Raw genomic sequence first — 16,004 nt, forward strand, 5'->3', positions numbered from 1 at the left:
CCCTGACGAAGCTACGGTCAGCAGCGATACGCGTGGGGCTCTCTACATCATTTTCAGTCCCAGGACCACTGTGCCTCTTGCCTTGACATCCCTGATGCCCTTACATGTGTTTTCCTGGTTGATGACTTGCTGGCTATTTTAGCCTTATAGTTTTACCTTGGTGTCCTCCTCTACGCAGGTCATTTTCATCATCTACATTCCAGTGGGAACTTCTTTCTTTTAGGGGCACATATTTTCCACTCTTTACAGGTATTCCATGTAACTACTTAGGTCTCATACAGGGCTTTGTTTTCTACAGTCTCCTGGGGACGCCCAGGCTGACATTATTTCTGCATTTATTTAGGATTCATATATATTGCATTGTCTCGGGGATTCTTTCTCCACCTGTATTTATTATAATATATTGTGGTGTGTTATATTGCTGCTTCATGGGACCTATGTGATGTGTTTTGTCTGTTTTTTTAATTGATTTTATTGTGGTTTGTTTTGTCTACTAGTAAAATTTTCATATATATTCATACATATTATGGCTAATATATATTCTCATTCATGGGTGTGCGCCTTTTTGTGCATGGATCTTTTCTCTCCTTGTTTCATGTTTCTTTCTATGCATGGATCTTTTCTCTCCTTGTTTCATGTTTCTTTCTATGCATCATGCAGCATCCCTGATAATATAACCTTTGATGCTATATGCCCCTCGGTTGTGCCCCCTACTTTTCTTGTTTTTCAACTCAACACAAATCAACAACTCAACACCCAGCAGAAACTCACATACAGTACATTGCTTGTAGTGATAGAGCCATAAGGCCGGGGTCACACTGGCGAGGAATACGGGAGAGTGAGACACGGACCAATGATTCTCTATGGGGTCCCTCGCACCAGCCGTATATTTCTCCTCAGTATCCTACGCTCCGTGCCACTCGCAGCATGCTGCGATTGTCAGCGTACTACGCCCGTAGTACGCCAATGCAAGTCTATGGGTGCGCAAAAAATACGGATTACACACGGACCACACGTGTGACCTGCGAGAAATACGCACCAGGTGTCTTTTAGCAAAGCCGGCAATTCAGTGCCTATACAGTAAACTCACACTGACAGGTTTAATAAAGAAACGAAAGAATAGATATATACACACATAGAATGCATATATATATATGTATTCTATGTGTCTATATCTATTCTTTCATTTCTTTATTAAAACTGTCATAGGGCTCCATTATATGTCCATTTTGCAAGCCTGCGAGAAAATCTCACCACATGGATGCCATACGGATTACATACGGATGCTGACATGCGCAAAATACGCGACCACACCTTGCTTACGGATGACCTACGGAGCACTATTTAGGGGTCTGTCATCCGTATTACGCATGTAAAATACTGACCGTATTTTGCGCAGGTTAGTGTGACTCCAGCCTTACAGATGAACTCCACCAGTTCACAGCATTAAAGAGACATATCACGTGTCAAAGGATGCCCTTATTATTTAAGGAGAAACTGTGCTAATTTTATGTTCCTTGCCAAAGGGTCATTGATCAAAGGGTAATGATGTAGAGTAGCAACATGCACCCAATGGTTTCTGTGAGCCATGCCTCCTTGTAAAGACCATAGAAATTTGCACTAAATAAAAATGAGTATATCTCCGCAACTGAATGGCAGATTTAAAAAAAAGAAAGAAAAAAGAATGCATAACATATGCTCTTTAACATTTATTAATATTGTAGAGGATGAACAGAGTAGAATTTCAATATCTGCACATGCAAATGGTCTCTTCATAGAGGAATATTTGCACATTTTTTGCACATGATAATTCTCTCTACAGGGCAATCAACACAAGAGGATAATTTAATGTTACAGAGGTAGTTATGTAAGCTGGAGGTTTAGGCTGAAAAATGGCAATTGGAGTTTAATGTAGATAAATGTAAGGTTATGCATTTGGCCGAGGAAATAAAATGTATAATCATGTAACGGGTAAAACTGTCCCTGAAGAAACTTGGGTGTATGGATGGAGAGCAGAGCCCATTTTAGACAAATTAGGGCCCTGGGTGAAATTCAAAAAAAAGTGGAACCCCAAATCCTGAAATATTCCAACAATAACACTGTTGGGATAGGTTCACACATGAGGATAAAGCATTGATCAGTGTTTCATCCAGAAAAGTGGGACAATTTTTTTCTCACGTGTGCAATCTATATACAATCAGTTTTTTTTACTGCAGCAGCTATTAATCATTTACATTTTTTTACGCACCCGTAGACTTGACTGGTTGAGTCTCATCCGATTTACAGTAGAAACTAGATCATGCTTAGATTTTCTTTTACACATAGATTTGGTCAGTGGGAGGAAAAAAAAAAATAATAACTTTGAATAACATTGGACCCAGCGCTGTCCATTTTTTTTTTTTTTTTTTTTTTTTTTTTTTTTAAGAGCCAGGACTGGCAGAGACCACAGCAGCATTGGGGCTGGAGCATTTCATGCTATTTTTTTCACAGAAAACCCCTTTAGGCTATGTGCCCACGTGTGCAGAAAATTTCTCCTTCAAAACCGGACTCCTTCCCAGAAAACGCACATTTTATTTCCGTGCGTTTTTGCGCGTTTTCTGCTTAAAAACCGCTCGGTTTTGATGCATTTTTTTCCGCGCGTTGTCTGACTCAGAAAATAGCAAAAATGCGGACTTTTCCGCCAAATTAATGAGCACCCTGCGTTTTTGGCCGCTAAGCGTTTTTTGAGCGCAATGTGCATAAAAAGTGCAGAATTCATTTAAAATGAATGGGATGTTTCTTTTATGCGTTTTTGAAGGGTTTTTCACCGGGACAAAAGCTTCGAAAACGCTTAAAAAACACTAACGTGAGCACACAGCCTTATGGTATGTTCACATGAACCATTTTGCAGCACATTGTTTTGCATCAAAAACCAGAGTGTTGGCAGGAAAAAATTCTGCCCACAGTTATTTATGTTTTATATGTGTTTTTCAGCTTTTTCACTTGCATTTTTGTTTCCATTCATTTGAATAGGGAAAAAGTTCTGAAAGAATTGACAAGCTGCAAATTAAAAAAAGAAAAGTTGTTTGGCCGATATACTGGGATAGTTATGCAGTGCAGCCAGGGGTTCTGCCTGAATCCCCCTAAAACAGGATTTAGACAAATCCCCGACAGGGCCATGGACCGCAATGAGTGACGCAAGTGGAGTTCAAATGAATCATTTGTGGGTTTTTTCTGAAACTGACAATCTTTTTTTTTTTTCTAAAAGGGAACCTGTCATGTCCTTTGTAGCAGTGCGTTTAGTGATGCAATGTGCATCACTAAATTAATCAATTACCTTAAGAGCAACAGTCAACTCTGAAAGAGGGTCACAATCACATCCAGAGAACCCCCCCTTCCACAGTAGTGACATCCAGAGCCCCCATTATCGGTATAATAACAGCCAAAGCTTCCCCACAAAAATCACACTGAAGCAGAATACTTACATTCTGAGATTCCCACCTTATCCTTATTTGATATTCTTGCATCAAGCACTCCCACCATGCTAATGTATCCAGCTTTAAGAACCCCCTCTGTCTGGCAGTATCCTCTTATTTCCAGGTTAGTACTTAATTTATCTCTCCAACCACAAGGCCAGTATATGCACACCCAGATCTACTCTTCTGTGTGAGGCTGCGCATAAAAGTCACCATCTGATGACTTTCCATTCCCAGCTGCTGAATAATCCTGGTGCTAAAGCATCAAGCTGGAAGACAGCCGTGAGCCACACATAATTGGGGATCCCGAATCTATATGAAGAGGCCACAGCACTATGGAGAGCACAGCATTCTCTTCATTGTCTACAAGACCAAGCTCTGTATGTAAAATAGCAGATTTGCCAGTTTCAGCAACTATGAGCAATAAATAGGACTAAGCTGTAATCAGGGCTGGGACAAAGAATTTTGGTGTCCTGAACCCCATTCAAGTGAAAGGGGGACCCAAACATCGATGAGTCCCATGCTGTCATCTGTGTGATTGCGTGGTAAGCACCAACTGGGTATTGCGGACCACTGCAGGTTCAGATGATGTCACACAGAGGACAGCACATGAGCCAGCAACTGTGACCAGTGGGAAAAAGGTTTATGCCGGTCAGGTGTCGGCTGATGACCACTACTCTCATCATCGTACGTCTGGTCTCACTATTCATCAGCTGGCGCCTGTGCATAGTAAGAAATATGTCAGTGAGATATATAATTAGTGCAGTGCTTGTGTAGCTTACTAAACATGTATTTAAATAAAGAAATAAAATAAAAAAATGGCGTGGGGTCCCCCTTATTTTTATTATCCAGTTGAGGGAAAGCAGACATCTGGGGGCTGGTGTTATTATTCTGTAGGGAGGACCTATGGATGCGCCATTTCTCGGGCAGCTGAGGGCTCGTGTTAATAGGCTGGGAGGGGGGCTATGTACATGGCCCCTTCCCAGCCTATTGAGATCAGCCTGCAGCTGTTTGCTTAGGCTTTACTGGTTATTAAATGTAGGGGGGGCCCCCAAGTCAATTGTTTTGGTCCACCTAGTTTATTAACCAGTAAAGGCTATGCAGACAAATATGAGCTGATATTAATAGCCTGGGAAGCTTCATGGATATGCATATCCCAGAATAATAACACCAGCCCACAGCTGTCTGCTTTCTCTCAGCTGGGTATTAAAAATAGGTGGGACCCCACATGTTTTTTTTCCAGCTGCATCGTAGTTACATGCACTCACCCGATCTTACCAGGCTAGTGCAAGCTGCATCTTTCTCCCACAGATTATCAGTCTGTATGAAGTATTGCCCATGTGCCCTGGTAAACTAGTTATTACTCAGCTAACATGTCATCCATTTAGAATGGTCACCACGCTGACTGAACATATAGTTATTTCATAGAATCATAGATTAGAATTGGTAGAGGCCTCCAAGGTCATCGTGTGCAACCCCTGCTCAATTCATGATTCACTAAGCCATATCAGACAGATGTTCATCCAGCCTCTGTTTGAAGACTTCCATTGAAAGAGAACTCACTCCCTCTCATGGCAGCTTGTTCCACTCATTGATCACCCTCTCTGTCAAAAAGCTATTTCTAATATCTAATCTAATAAGTATGATCCCTCTAACCATCCCTGTAGATATTTGTAGACAACTATTAAGTATTCTTAGACTTCTTTTCTGCAAGCTAAACATTCCCAGATCCTTTAATAATTCCTCATAGGACATACTTTGCAGTCTGCTCACCACCCTAGTAGCTCTTCTTTGACCTTGCTTCAGTTTTTCGATGTCTTTTTTTTTTTTTTTAAATGTGGGGCACAGAACTGGACTTAGTATTCCAGATGAGGACTGACCAAGGAGGAGTAAATGGAATAATTACTTCATGTGATCTAGACTATTTGCTTCTCTTAATAATCCCAGAACTGTGTTTGCCTTTTTTGCTTCTGCATCACACTGTTGCCTCATGTGCAGTCTGTGATCTATTTGTATACCCAAGATTTTTTCCCACATGTTGTTGCTTAGTTCTATTCCTTCCATTCTGTAGATATAATTTTTGTTTTTCCTGCTCATATGTAGAATCTTGCATTTCTCCCCTTTAAATACCATTCTATTAGTCGCTGCTCTTTCTTTAAGCTTATCTATTCGTAGATCCATCTGAAGCCATTCTCTGTCTTCTAGTGTTAGCTATTCCTCTTAGCTTTGCATCACCTATAAATTTTACATAGTTTGCCTTCAGATCCCTTATGGTACCCCAGTTGAAATACTATTCCAAATGTATGTGCAACTGTTTATTACCACTCTTTGTACAATCACTGAGCCAATTATGAATCCATCTAACCGTAGCCTTGTCAATCTCATACTTGGTCATTTTTTCAAAAAGATTCATATGTGATACTTTATGAAATGCTTTGCTGAAATTGAGATATACTATATCTACCGCATTTCAGTGATCCACCCAGTCGGTTATTCCATCATAGAAGGAACTTAGTCTGGCATGACTTGTTTGCTACAAGCTCATTCTTGGTCTGGATAACTGCTGTATTCTTATCCAAGTAGTTACATTCATGCTGTTTAACCCCTTCCTGACATCCAACGTACTATCCCGTACATGGGACCCGGGCCCCTATGCCCATGGATGGGATAATACGTCTACCACGATCAGCGGCGCCCACGTGGTGAGCGCTGCTGATCGCGGCCGGGTGTCAGCTGATTATCACAGCTGACACCCGGCACAATGTGTCAGGGGTGGTCACGGACCGCCCCCGACACGTTAACCCCTTGCACACCGCGATCAAACACGATCGCGGTGTACCGGGGGTTAAAGGGAAGCATCAGCAGGGAGGGGGCTCCCTCCGTGCTTCCCTGAGCCCCCCACGGCAGCGCAATGTGCAGCGCTGCTGCGGGGGGCTCCTTTCCTGCAGGCCCCCGAATCCAAGATGGTGACGGGGGCCTTCGGGGGCCTGCAGGAAGCTGGCTTCCTCAGTGCCTGCAAAGCGCAGGCATGAGGAAGCCTTCTGCACTGCCTGTGACAGATCGCTGATCTGTCACAGTGATCTGTGATGTGACAGGTCAGCGATCTGTCACAGGACAGTGATGTCCCACCTGGGACTATTTAATAAAGTTAAAAAAAATTAAAAAAAAGTTAAAATAATTTTAAAAAAAATCGCCAATTAAATTAGAAAAAAAAAAAAATATTCCCCCAAATAAATCCATTTTTTGTAAATAAAAAAAAAAAACAATAAAAGTACACATATTAGGTATCGCCGCGTCCGTAACGACCCACCCTATAAAACTGTCCCATTAGTTAACCCCTATAGCGAACCCCTTAAAAAATAAAAAACAAAGCAAAAAAATGATTTATTATCATACCGCCAAACAAAAAGTGTAATAACGCGCGATCAAAAAGACGCATATAAATATCCATGGTACCGCTGAAAACGTCATCTTGTCCCGCAAAAAACGAGCTGCCACACAGCATCATCAGAGTAAAAATAAAAAAGTTATAGCTCACAGAATAAAGCGATGCAAAAATAATTATTTTTTATATAAAATAGTTTTCATTGCATAAAACCGACAAAACATAAAAAAGACCTAAATGAGGTATCGCTGTAACCGTACTGACCCGAAGAATAAAACTGCTTTATCAATTTTACCGCACGCGGAACGGTGTAAACGCACCCCCCCAAAAGAAATTCATGAAACGCTGGTTTTTGTTCATTCTGCGTCCCAAAAATCGGAATAAAAAGCGATCAAAAAATGTCACGTGCCTGAAAATGGTACCAATAAAAATGCCAACTCATCCCGCAAAAAATAAGACCTCACATGACTCGGTGGGTCAAAATACAGAAAAATTATAGCTCTCAATATGTGGTGATGCAAAAACTATTTTTACAATAAAAAGCGTCTTTTAGCTTGCGACAGCTGCCAAATATAAAAACCGCCATAAATAGTAAATCAAATCCCCCTTTATCACCCCCTTAGTTAGGGAAAATAATAAAATAAAAAAAATTGTATTTATTTCCATTTTTCCATTAGGGTTAGGGCTAGGGTTAGGGTTAGGGCTAGGACTAGGGTTAGGGTTAGGGCTAGGGGTAGGGTTAGGGTTAGGGCTGAGATTAGGGTTAGGGTTGGAGTTCATCAGGGGCTCTCCAAATGCAACATGGCGTCTGATCTCAATTCCAGCCAATTCTGAGTTGAAAGAGTCAAATGGTGCTCCTTCCCTTCCAAGCTCTGCCATGCGCCCAGTGTTTTACCCCCCACATGTAGGGTATCAGCCTACTCAGGATAAATTGCAAAACAATTTTTGGGGTCCAATTTCTCCTGTTACCCTTAGGAAAATAAAAAATTGGGGGCAAAAATATTTTTGTGGAAAAACATGATTTTTTTATTTTCACGTCCGAGCGTTATAAACTTCTGTGAAGCACTTGGGGGTTCAAAGTGCTCACCACACATCTAGATAAGTTCCGTGGGGGGTCTCGTTTCCAAAATGGGGTCATTTGTGGGGGGTTTCCACTGTTTAGATACATTAGGGGCTCTCCAAAGGCAACATGACACCCGCAGAACATTCCATCAAAGTCTGCATTCCAAAACGTCACTACTTCCCTTCCGAGCCCCGACGTGTGCCCATACAGTAGTTTTCTCCCACATATGGGGTATCAGCATACTCAGGACAAATTGGACAACAACTTTTGGGGTCCAATTTCTCCTGGTACCCTTGGGAAAATAAAAAAATGGTGACTAAAAGATCATGTTTGTGGAAAAAATACTAATTTTTTATTTTCACGCCCGGGCGTTATAAACTTCTGTGAAGCACTGGGGGGTTCAAAGTGCTCACCACACATCTAGATAAGTTCCTTGGGGGGTCTAGTTTACAAAATGGTGTCATTTGTGGGGGGTTTCCACTGTTTAGGTACATCAGGGGTTTTCCAATCGGGACATGGTGTCCGATCTCAATTCCAGCCAAAACCGTCAAATGGTGCTGCTTCCCTTCCGAGCTCTGCCATGCGCCCAAATAGTGGTTTACCCCCACATGTGGGGTATCAGCGTACTCAGGACAAATTGCACAATAACTTTTATGGTCCTGTTACCCTTGGAAAAATAAGAATTGAGGGTGAAAAGATCATTTTTGTGGAAAAAATATGATTTTTAATTGTACCGCTGTACGTTATAAACTTCTGTAAACCCCTTGTGGGTTCAAAGTTCTCACCACATATCTATATAAGTTCCTTGGAGGGTCTAGTCTCCAAAATGGGGTCACTTGTAGGGGGTTTCCACTGTTTAGGTACATCAGGGACTCTCCAAACGTGACATGGCGTCCGATCTGAATTCCAGCCAATTTTGCATTGAAAAAGTCAAACGGCGCTCCTTCCATTCTGAGCTCTGCCATGCGCCGAAACAGTCGTTCTCCCCCACATAACAGGTATCAGCGTACTCAGGACAAATTGCACAATAACTTTTGCAGTCCAATTTCTCCTGTTACCCTTGGTAAAATAAAAAAAATTGAACCTGAAGTATTTTTTTTGTGAAAAAAAGTTAGATGTTCATTTTTTTTTTAAATATTCAAAAAAATTCCTGTGACGCACCTAAAGGGTTAATAAACTTCCTGAATTTGGTTTTGAGCACCTTAATGGGTGCAGTTTTTAGAATGGTGTCACTTTTGGGTATTTTCTATCATATAGACCCCTCAAAGTGGCTTCAAATGTGATGTGGTCCTAAAAATAAAATGGTGTTGCAAAAATGAGAAATCGCTGGTCAATTTTAACCCTTATAACTTCCTAACAAAAAAAAATGTTGGTTCCAAAATTGTGCTGATGTAAAGTAAACATGTGGGAAATGTTAGTTATCAAGTTTTTTGTGTGCCCTATCTCTATCATTTAAGGGCATAAAAATTCAAAGTTGGAAAATTGCGAAATTTTCAAAATTTTCGCCAAATTTCCGTTTTTCTCACAAATAAACGCAAGTTATTTGAATGAAATTTTACCACTAGCATGAAGTACAATATGTCACGAGAAAGCAATGTCAGAATCACTGGGATCCATGGAAGCGTTCCAGAGTTATGACCTCATAAAGATACAGTGGTCAGAATTGTAAAAATTGGCCCGTCATGAACGTGCAAACCACCCTTGGGTGAAGGGGTTAATAATTTGTTCAATGATCTTTTCTGTAATAGAATTAAGGCTCAGTGGCCTGCAATTTCCTGGCTCTACCTTCCTTCCTTTTTTGAAGATAGGGACAACATTTGCCCTTCTTCAATCTTCTGGGACTTTTCCTGTTCTCCAGGAATTTTCAAAGATTATGGTTAGTGGTTCTGAAATTTCCTCTGCTATGTCTTTCAGTGCCCTAGGATGTAATTTATCTTGACCAGGAGATTTAAATTAATTTAAATTAGCTAAGTGTTCTGTCACCATCTTCTCACTTGCTTTCTCAGAGAACACAGATGCAAAATAGGAATTTAAAAGTTCCGCCTTCTCAATTTCATTTTTGAACACTTCATCCTTTTCATTTGAATGAGCCCTAAATGTTATAAACCTTAACATAAATTTAAAGAAGTTGTCCAGACTTGGTATAAAAGTGTGCAGCCACTCACTGTGACTGTAGACTACTGAATCATGACAGCAAACAGGTGCCCATGCTCTCACGATTCCCCAGTATTTCCAGTGCAGGTGGCAGTTTGCATACATACAGTTAGGTGCTGAATAGTTTCCTCCAGCTTTTCACAATTAACTTCTATTTATTCACTTCTACCCAATGACATCCAGTCAGCATTTGACTGTATTTAAATAAAAAATATTGGGGAATCCTGACAGTTTGTGCAACCATATACTGTCACGTTTCAGTCACTTTTAGTGACTGCAGAGTTTTACCCCTTTAACCACTCAATGACATAGGACAATAGCACGTCCTATGTCAAGTCCCCATGTATGGTATGAGCTCAGTAGCTGAGCCTGCACCATACCCAGCAGATGCAACCAACATTATACAGCCAGCCTCTGCCTGTAACAGCTGTGAAGTGCTAACTCTGATCACTGGTTAACCTTTTAAATGCCACAGTCACAGACAGTGGCATTTATATGATACCAAGTGTACTCATGCACATGCTCCTATCAATCACCTGGACTGAATTCGCTAGGTGCCAAATGTCTGTCAAGGTAGCCAGGGGATCAGTGACTGGGCTTCATAACATATGTCATTTTTGTTTAGATATTACAATACAGTGGTATTGCAGTGTATGGTACAAGATGATAGCAGGTTCAAATCCTCCAAGGGACTACAAAATATAGTAAAAAATATAACAATTTAAAAAAACTATTTTTCCCCCATTAAAAATAAAAATTAAGCATATTTGGTATCACCGCATCTATAAAAATGTAATCTGTTCTAATGAAAAAATTTATTTAAGAAGACGTCATACAGAGAAAAAAAAATGAAACTCCTGTTTTGTCACTAGTACTACACTTCCATAATAATTTTTTAAAAAAATCCAATCAAATCATATCCAGTACAGAATGGCATCGATAAAAACTCCAGCTCACCACACAAAAAAAAGCTATCAAACAGCTACAGGAACAGAGAAACAAATGTTAAGTGTCTCAGAAAATGGTGACGCAAACCCATTTTTTTTTTTACAAATTTCTAATGGTTTTTTTTACCACTTAAAGTGTAGCTGTCATCTGTATTATTTTTAATATATGATAGGCAGGACATATTACTTGTGGTTGCCAGGGATAAAGATTTGATAGCTGTGTTCTAAACTAGTAATTAAAAAGTACATAGTATGTTTAGATAACTGGTATAGAGTGGGGGGGGGGGGGCAGATAGAATTTTTGCATATGGTTCCCCTGAAGCTTGAAGTTTGTGTATACCTCTGGGTCCTCACATATTGATGTGTATTTTACTTGTTTCAAAGACAAAGTGGAATACTTTACAATATAATGTTGTGAAGAATATTTGAGATATAATTTCATGTCAATCATTTGTATCCTATTTGGCAGGGGATTATAAAACCCCTTCTCATGTGCAGCTGTAACAGGACACCTAGCTCAGCACTGGGTCAAGCCTCCCCAATTCTGTGAGTGACAGATCTCACAACTTGAGCCAGCTAAGCTCAGAACAAAAGGCTTGCTTGCAAAATAGACACCATGTGGTCTAACTGCTTTGTTAGTCAGCAATGATTTCATAAGGATAATATGATCTTATCGTAAGTCCTGGTCAAACACCAGTTACATTTTCGAGATCTTTGGATCAGATTGATTGCTTTCCTGGGTTTCAATCCATTCCAGCACCATAGGATGGGGAGATACGTAGAACGGCTAGTATTCACCAGGTAGCAAAGCTTTGTTTGGTATTAATGCATAGTAGGGGCCCGGACGGATCCGATGGCACCAAACCACCTCATATGGACCATGCATTAAGGAGCTATGACCCATCTTTGGTTTTGGAGAATTTAGCTGCTAGAGGCATGGGGAAGATATTAAGGTTCAGCCCAGAGGGCAGGAGGGGAGTGACCCTGAGGGGATAAAGGCTAGTGTAAGGTCATATAGCCTCTCTCTCTGTTATGCTTATGGGGACCATTGTATATGTATAACCAACTTGTATAGTGTATTGTCTAGTGTGCCCTTAAGGCGATTAAATATGTAATTTAACCATTGGCTGCTCTTTTATCTCAATCCATGAATCCACATGTCCTTTCTCGGTTTAGCTTTCCATGCTTCTGGTGCTGGATTCTGGCCAGATATAACTTTGCTAATAGATCAGGCTTATATCTAACGAGCTAGTGAAAGGTGCATCTCAGCCTGTCAGTATTCTGAGCGAGTGTGGTTCCATATCACTGACTGCGTGGGCCACATCTTCTCATTCCCCATGCCTCCCTTGGCCTGTGTGGACAGGGGGTGTCTGTGTAAAACTGTACAAAGCTGACCTTAGGTGTCCCCAAGGGGTGCGGCACGTCACATTGGTGGAAATGGGGAGACTGTATTACGTGATCCTTCTGATGTAATAGTGACATCAGGCAGGGTGTTGAGGTGCAAGTTTTCACAAATGCCTTCCTACAAAAATATGAATACATGCTAGATATTTGGTGTAATAGTCTGTTCTGTTTTTTTGTACTTGGCAGAAATCAAACACTATCCATTCAGATGTCCTGACTCCTCAAAGCAAGTTATCTCTGGATGAAAGTAAAACAAACAGGGAGATATACAAAGTTCAAAAGAACAATTATAGTATATCACCAAAAAGAAACACTGCTTCGTGTGAAGGTTAGTTAATGTCATGTAACATTGTATGTTTTTGTTCAGTGTAAAATAGAAAAATACCTGACTTTCAGAGCCAACAGGACATGCTACCACAATAAACGAAGACCGCCATCTCACGTATTTTCAAACCTTGACCAGAAAAAATTAGAACAATAAAGCAGTAAAAAAGTATGAGACCTATACACTATCAGCAATATTTAAAATTGGAACACATAGTGATGAGCGAGCGTGCTAACTAACCTATGCGTGTCTAACAAACAGGCAATCCTTGCAGACATGCAGCCATGGTGACTTGAGCATAGTATTCGATTACGCCAAATATACTCTACTAGATGGTGGCCCGATTCTAACGCATCGGGTATTCTAGAATATGGCCAGCGGGAGACCGACGTTCAGAAGATGGTACAGGATGATCCACCACGATCGGCGATCTCACAGCGGGGGCCTGGTCGCTGCTGCGTGTCACACTGAGGCCAAGTACCCACGTTGCAGAAATGATGCGGAAATTTCCGCAGCATTTCCGCAACTCCTGCCGCGGGAAAAATGCATGCGAATTCGCATGCGCTTTTCACGCGATTTTCGTGTGCAGTATTCAAGCGCATTCCAAGTGATTTGAAGCATCACTTGGAAAGTGATTGACAGGTTGGTCACACTTGTCAAGCATAGTGTTTGACAATTGTGATCAACTTTTTACTATTGATAGAATGTAAAAAATAATAAAAAAAGGTTATTCTCACCTTCCGACGGCCCCCGATCTCCTCGCCACGCTCCTGGCATCTTCTGGTCCCAGTAATGCTTAGCGCAAAGGACTGGAGATGACGTCACTCTTGCGAGAGCGTGACATCAGCGGTCTTTCGTACAAAGCATTACTGGGACCGAAAGATGCTGGGCGCTTGCTGAGAGGAGGGAAAGAGACCGGGGCCGTCGGAAGGTGAGTATATCACTATTTTTTATTTTAATTCTATTTTTTACAGGTTTATGGTACCCAGGGCCTGGAGGAAAGTCTCCTCTCCTCTGGACCCTGGGTACCATCTGCACATTGAGCGCTGCGCCGGTCATCTCTCGGCTGCGTCGCCGCTGACCTCCGTGCGGCAGGAGATGACCCACGGCAAACGTCGGGAGATCAGCGGCTAGCGAATTCCACACCAATTCGTGTCCGGGCGCGACCAATCAGTAATGCGGGATTTCCGTTACAGACAGAATTAGATTATTATATAGTAGATTGTTATGAATGAGTAACCGTAGGAGGCAAAAACAGAAATACAAGCCAAGTCCAGAAAACCAGAGAAGTTGGCAACTATCAGATTGCAGACCCCTGAACCTATCAACACAACTAGCAGTAGCCGTGGGGGGTTCCTACGTTGCCCTAGACCCCTCGATCACAGCCGGAGAAATACATAGGCCTAAAGAAAGAAAGGGGAAATCTAAACTGCCCCAGAGCAGACCCCAAAGCAATAGGCAGCCCCCAACATATAATGACGGTGAAGCAAGATGAAAACACTAACAGAGACAGAAAGATAGACTGAGCAAAGACGGGGCCCAAAACTACCTAGATAGGAAAGGACAGGAAGTCTGCTGTCTGCAATCTGCCAAAACCCTATCAAAGACATAAGCCAACAAGCTGATATGAAAAAGGCCCTGAAGCAGCTAGGCTTCAAAAACTAAATCAGCACTCAGGTATTTTCAGAAGACAGAGCTAAAGGAATTCAGCACACCCCAGCAGGGAATGGCAGAAATCCAGAAAAACAAAGCAAAACAAAGTCAAAGCACCAAAGCAAAAGGCCGAGCAGCAAACTTAGCTTTAGAGGAGCAGGAATTCAGACTGGTCTCCAAGGATCCCACAGAGAAATCACCCGCAGGGCAGAAGGGCGTCGGCAGCCTTATATCCAGTCAGTAACTCCACTCAGCCAGTCATCATCATCAGCCTCAGGTGTTTGATAATCAGGCTCACTACCTTTCTTTACCAGAAGAGGGAGTTCCTTGGGCCTCAGTAATGAAGGGGAAAATGAACTCACAACAGTACCTCCCCCTTGAGGAGGGGTCACCGAACCCTCAACTACGCCACCAGGGTGATCAGGGTGAGCCCGATGAAATGCACGCACCAATCTTTTGGCATGAATATCAGAGGCAGAGACCCAGGAATTATCCTCCTGACCATAACCCTTCCACTTAACCAAATACTGGAGTCTCTGTCTAGCCAGACGGGAATCCAGTACTTTCTCTACCTCATATTCCATGTTACCTTCAACCAATACAGGGTCTGGAGGTGCCACCCCCGGAACAACAGGTTCAACAAACCTCTTCAACAAAGATTTATGGAACACATTATGGATTTTAAATGTGACAGGAAGAGCCAAACGAAAAGAGACCGGATTAATAATCTCCACAATCTTGTAAGGTCCAATAAATCTAGGCTTAAACTTAGGCGAAGCCACCTTCATAGCAATATTTTTTGATGATAACCACACCATATCACCAACCTTAAACTGGGGACCAATGGTCCTATGTCGGTTGGAAAACCGCTGGGCCTTTTTCTGGGAGAGGGATAACTTATCCACCACTTGGTCCCAGATCTGGTGCATTCTCTCCACCACAGTGTCAACACCTGGGCAGGCAGAGGGCTCCACCTGCCCTGAAGAAAATCGAGGATGTAACCCAAAGTTACAAAAAAAAGGTGACATCAAAGTGGCAGAACTAGCTCTATTATTTAAAGCAAATTCGGCCAAGGGCAAAATTGAAATCCAATCATCCTGATCAGCAGAAATAAAACATCTCAAATATGACTCCAAGGTCTGGTTTGTTCTCTCTGTCTGCCCATTGGTCTGAGGGTGAAAAGCAGAGGAGAAGGACAACTGAATTCCCAGCCTGGAACAAAGTTCTCCAAAATCTAGACACAAACTGGACTCCTCTGTCAGATACAATGTTCTCAGGAATCCCGTGCAAACGAACCACCTGTTGTAAAAACAGGGGCACCAACTCAGAGGAAGACGGCAACTTAGGGAGTGGTACAAGATGAACCATCTTAGAGAACCTATCACAAATCACCCAAATAACAGTCATCCTTTGAGAGACAGGCATATCAGAGATGAAATCCATTGAAATATGGGTACATGGCCTCTTGGGGACAAGCAAAGGCATCAACAACCCACTAGAGCGAGAACACGATTTAGACCGGGAGCACGTCCCACAGGACTGCACAAAATTCCTGACATCACGAGACAAGGAGGGCCACCAAAAAAACCAACTCACCAGATCTCTAGTACCAAAAATA

General features: G+C 41.9%; 1 protein-coding gene across 3 annotated transcripts in view; it reads left to right on the forward strand.

The window, feature by feature from the left end:
* Positions 1 to 16,004, forward strand: part of THEMIS2 (thymocyte selection associated family member 2) — a 145,069-nt gene that overhangs the window by 113,571 nt on the left and 15,494 nt on the right. For all 3 annotated transcript variants that reach the window (XM_073563679.1, XM_073563689.1, XM_073563697.1), the window contains one exon: positions 12,595 to 12,736. In XM_073563679.1, coding sequence (XP_073419780.1) covers positions 12,595 to 12,736 — 142 coding nt within the window. The remainder of the gene's footprint in view (positions 1 to 12,594; positions 12,737 to 16,004) is intronic.

Source organism: Dendrobates tinctorius, unplaced genomic scaffold (assembly GCF_039654945.1).
Source record: "Dendrobates tinctorius isolate UK_male_01 unplaced genomic scaffold, ASM3965494v1 ptg000015l, whole genome shotgun sequence".
Classification (NCBI taxonomy): domain Eukaryota; kingdom Metazoa; phylum Chordata; class Amphibia; order Anura; family Dendrobatidae; genus Dendrobates; species Dendrobates tinctorius.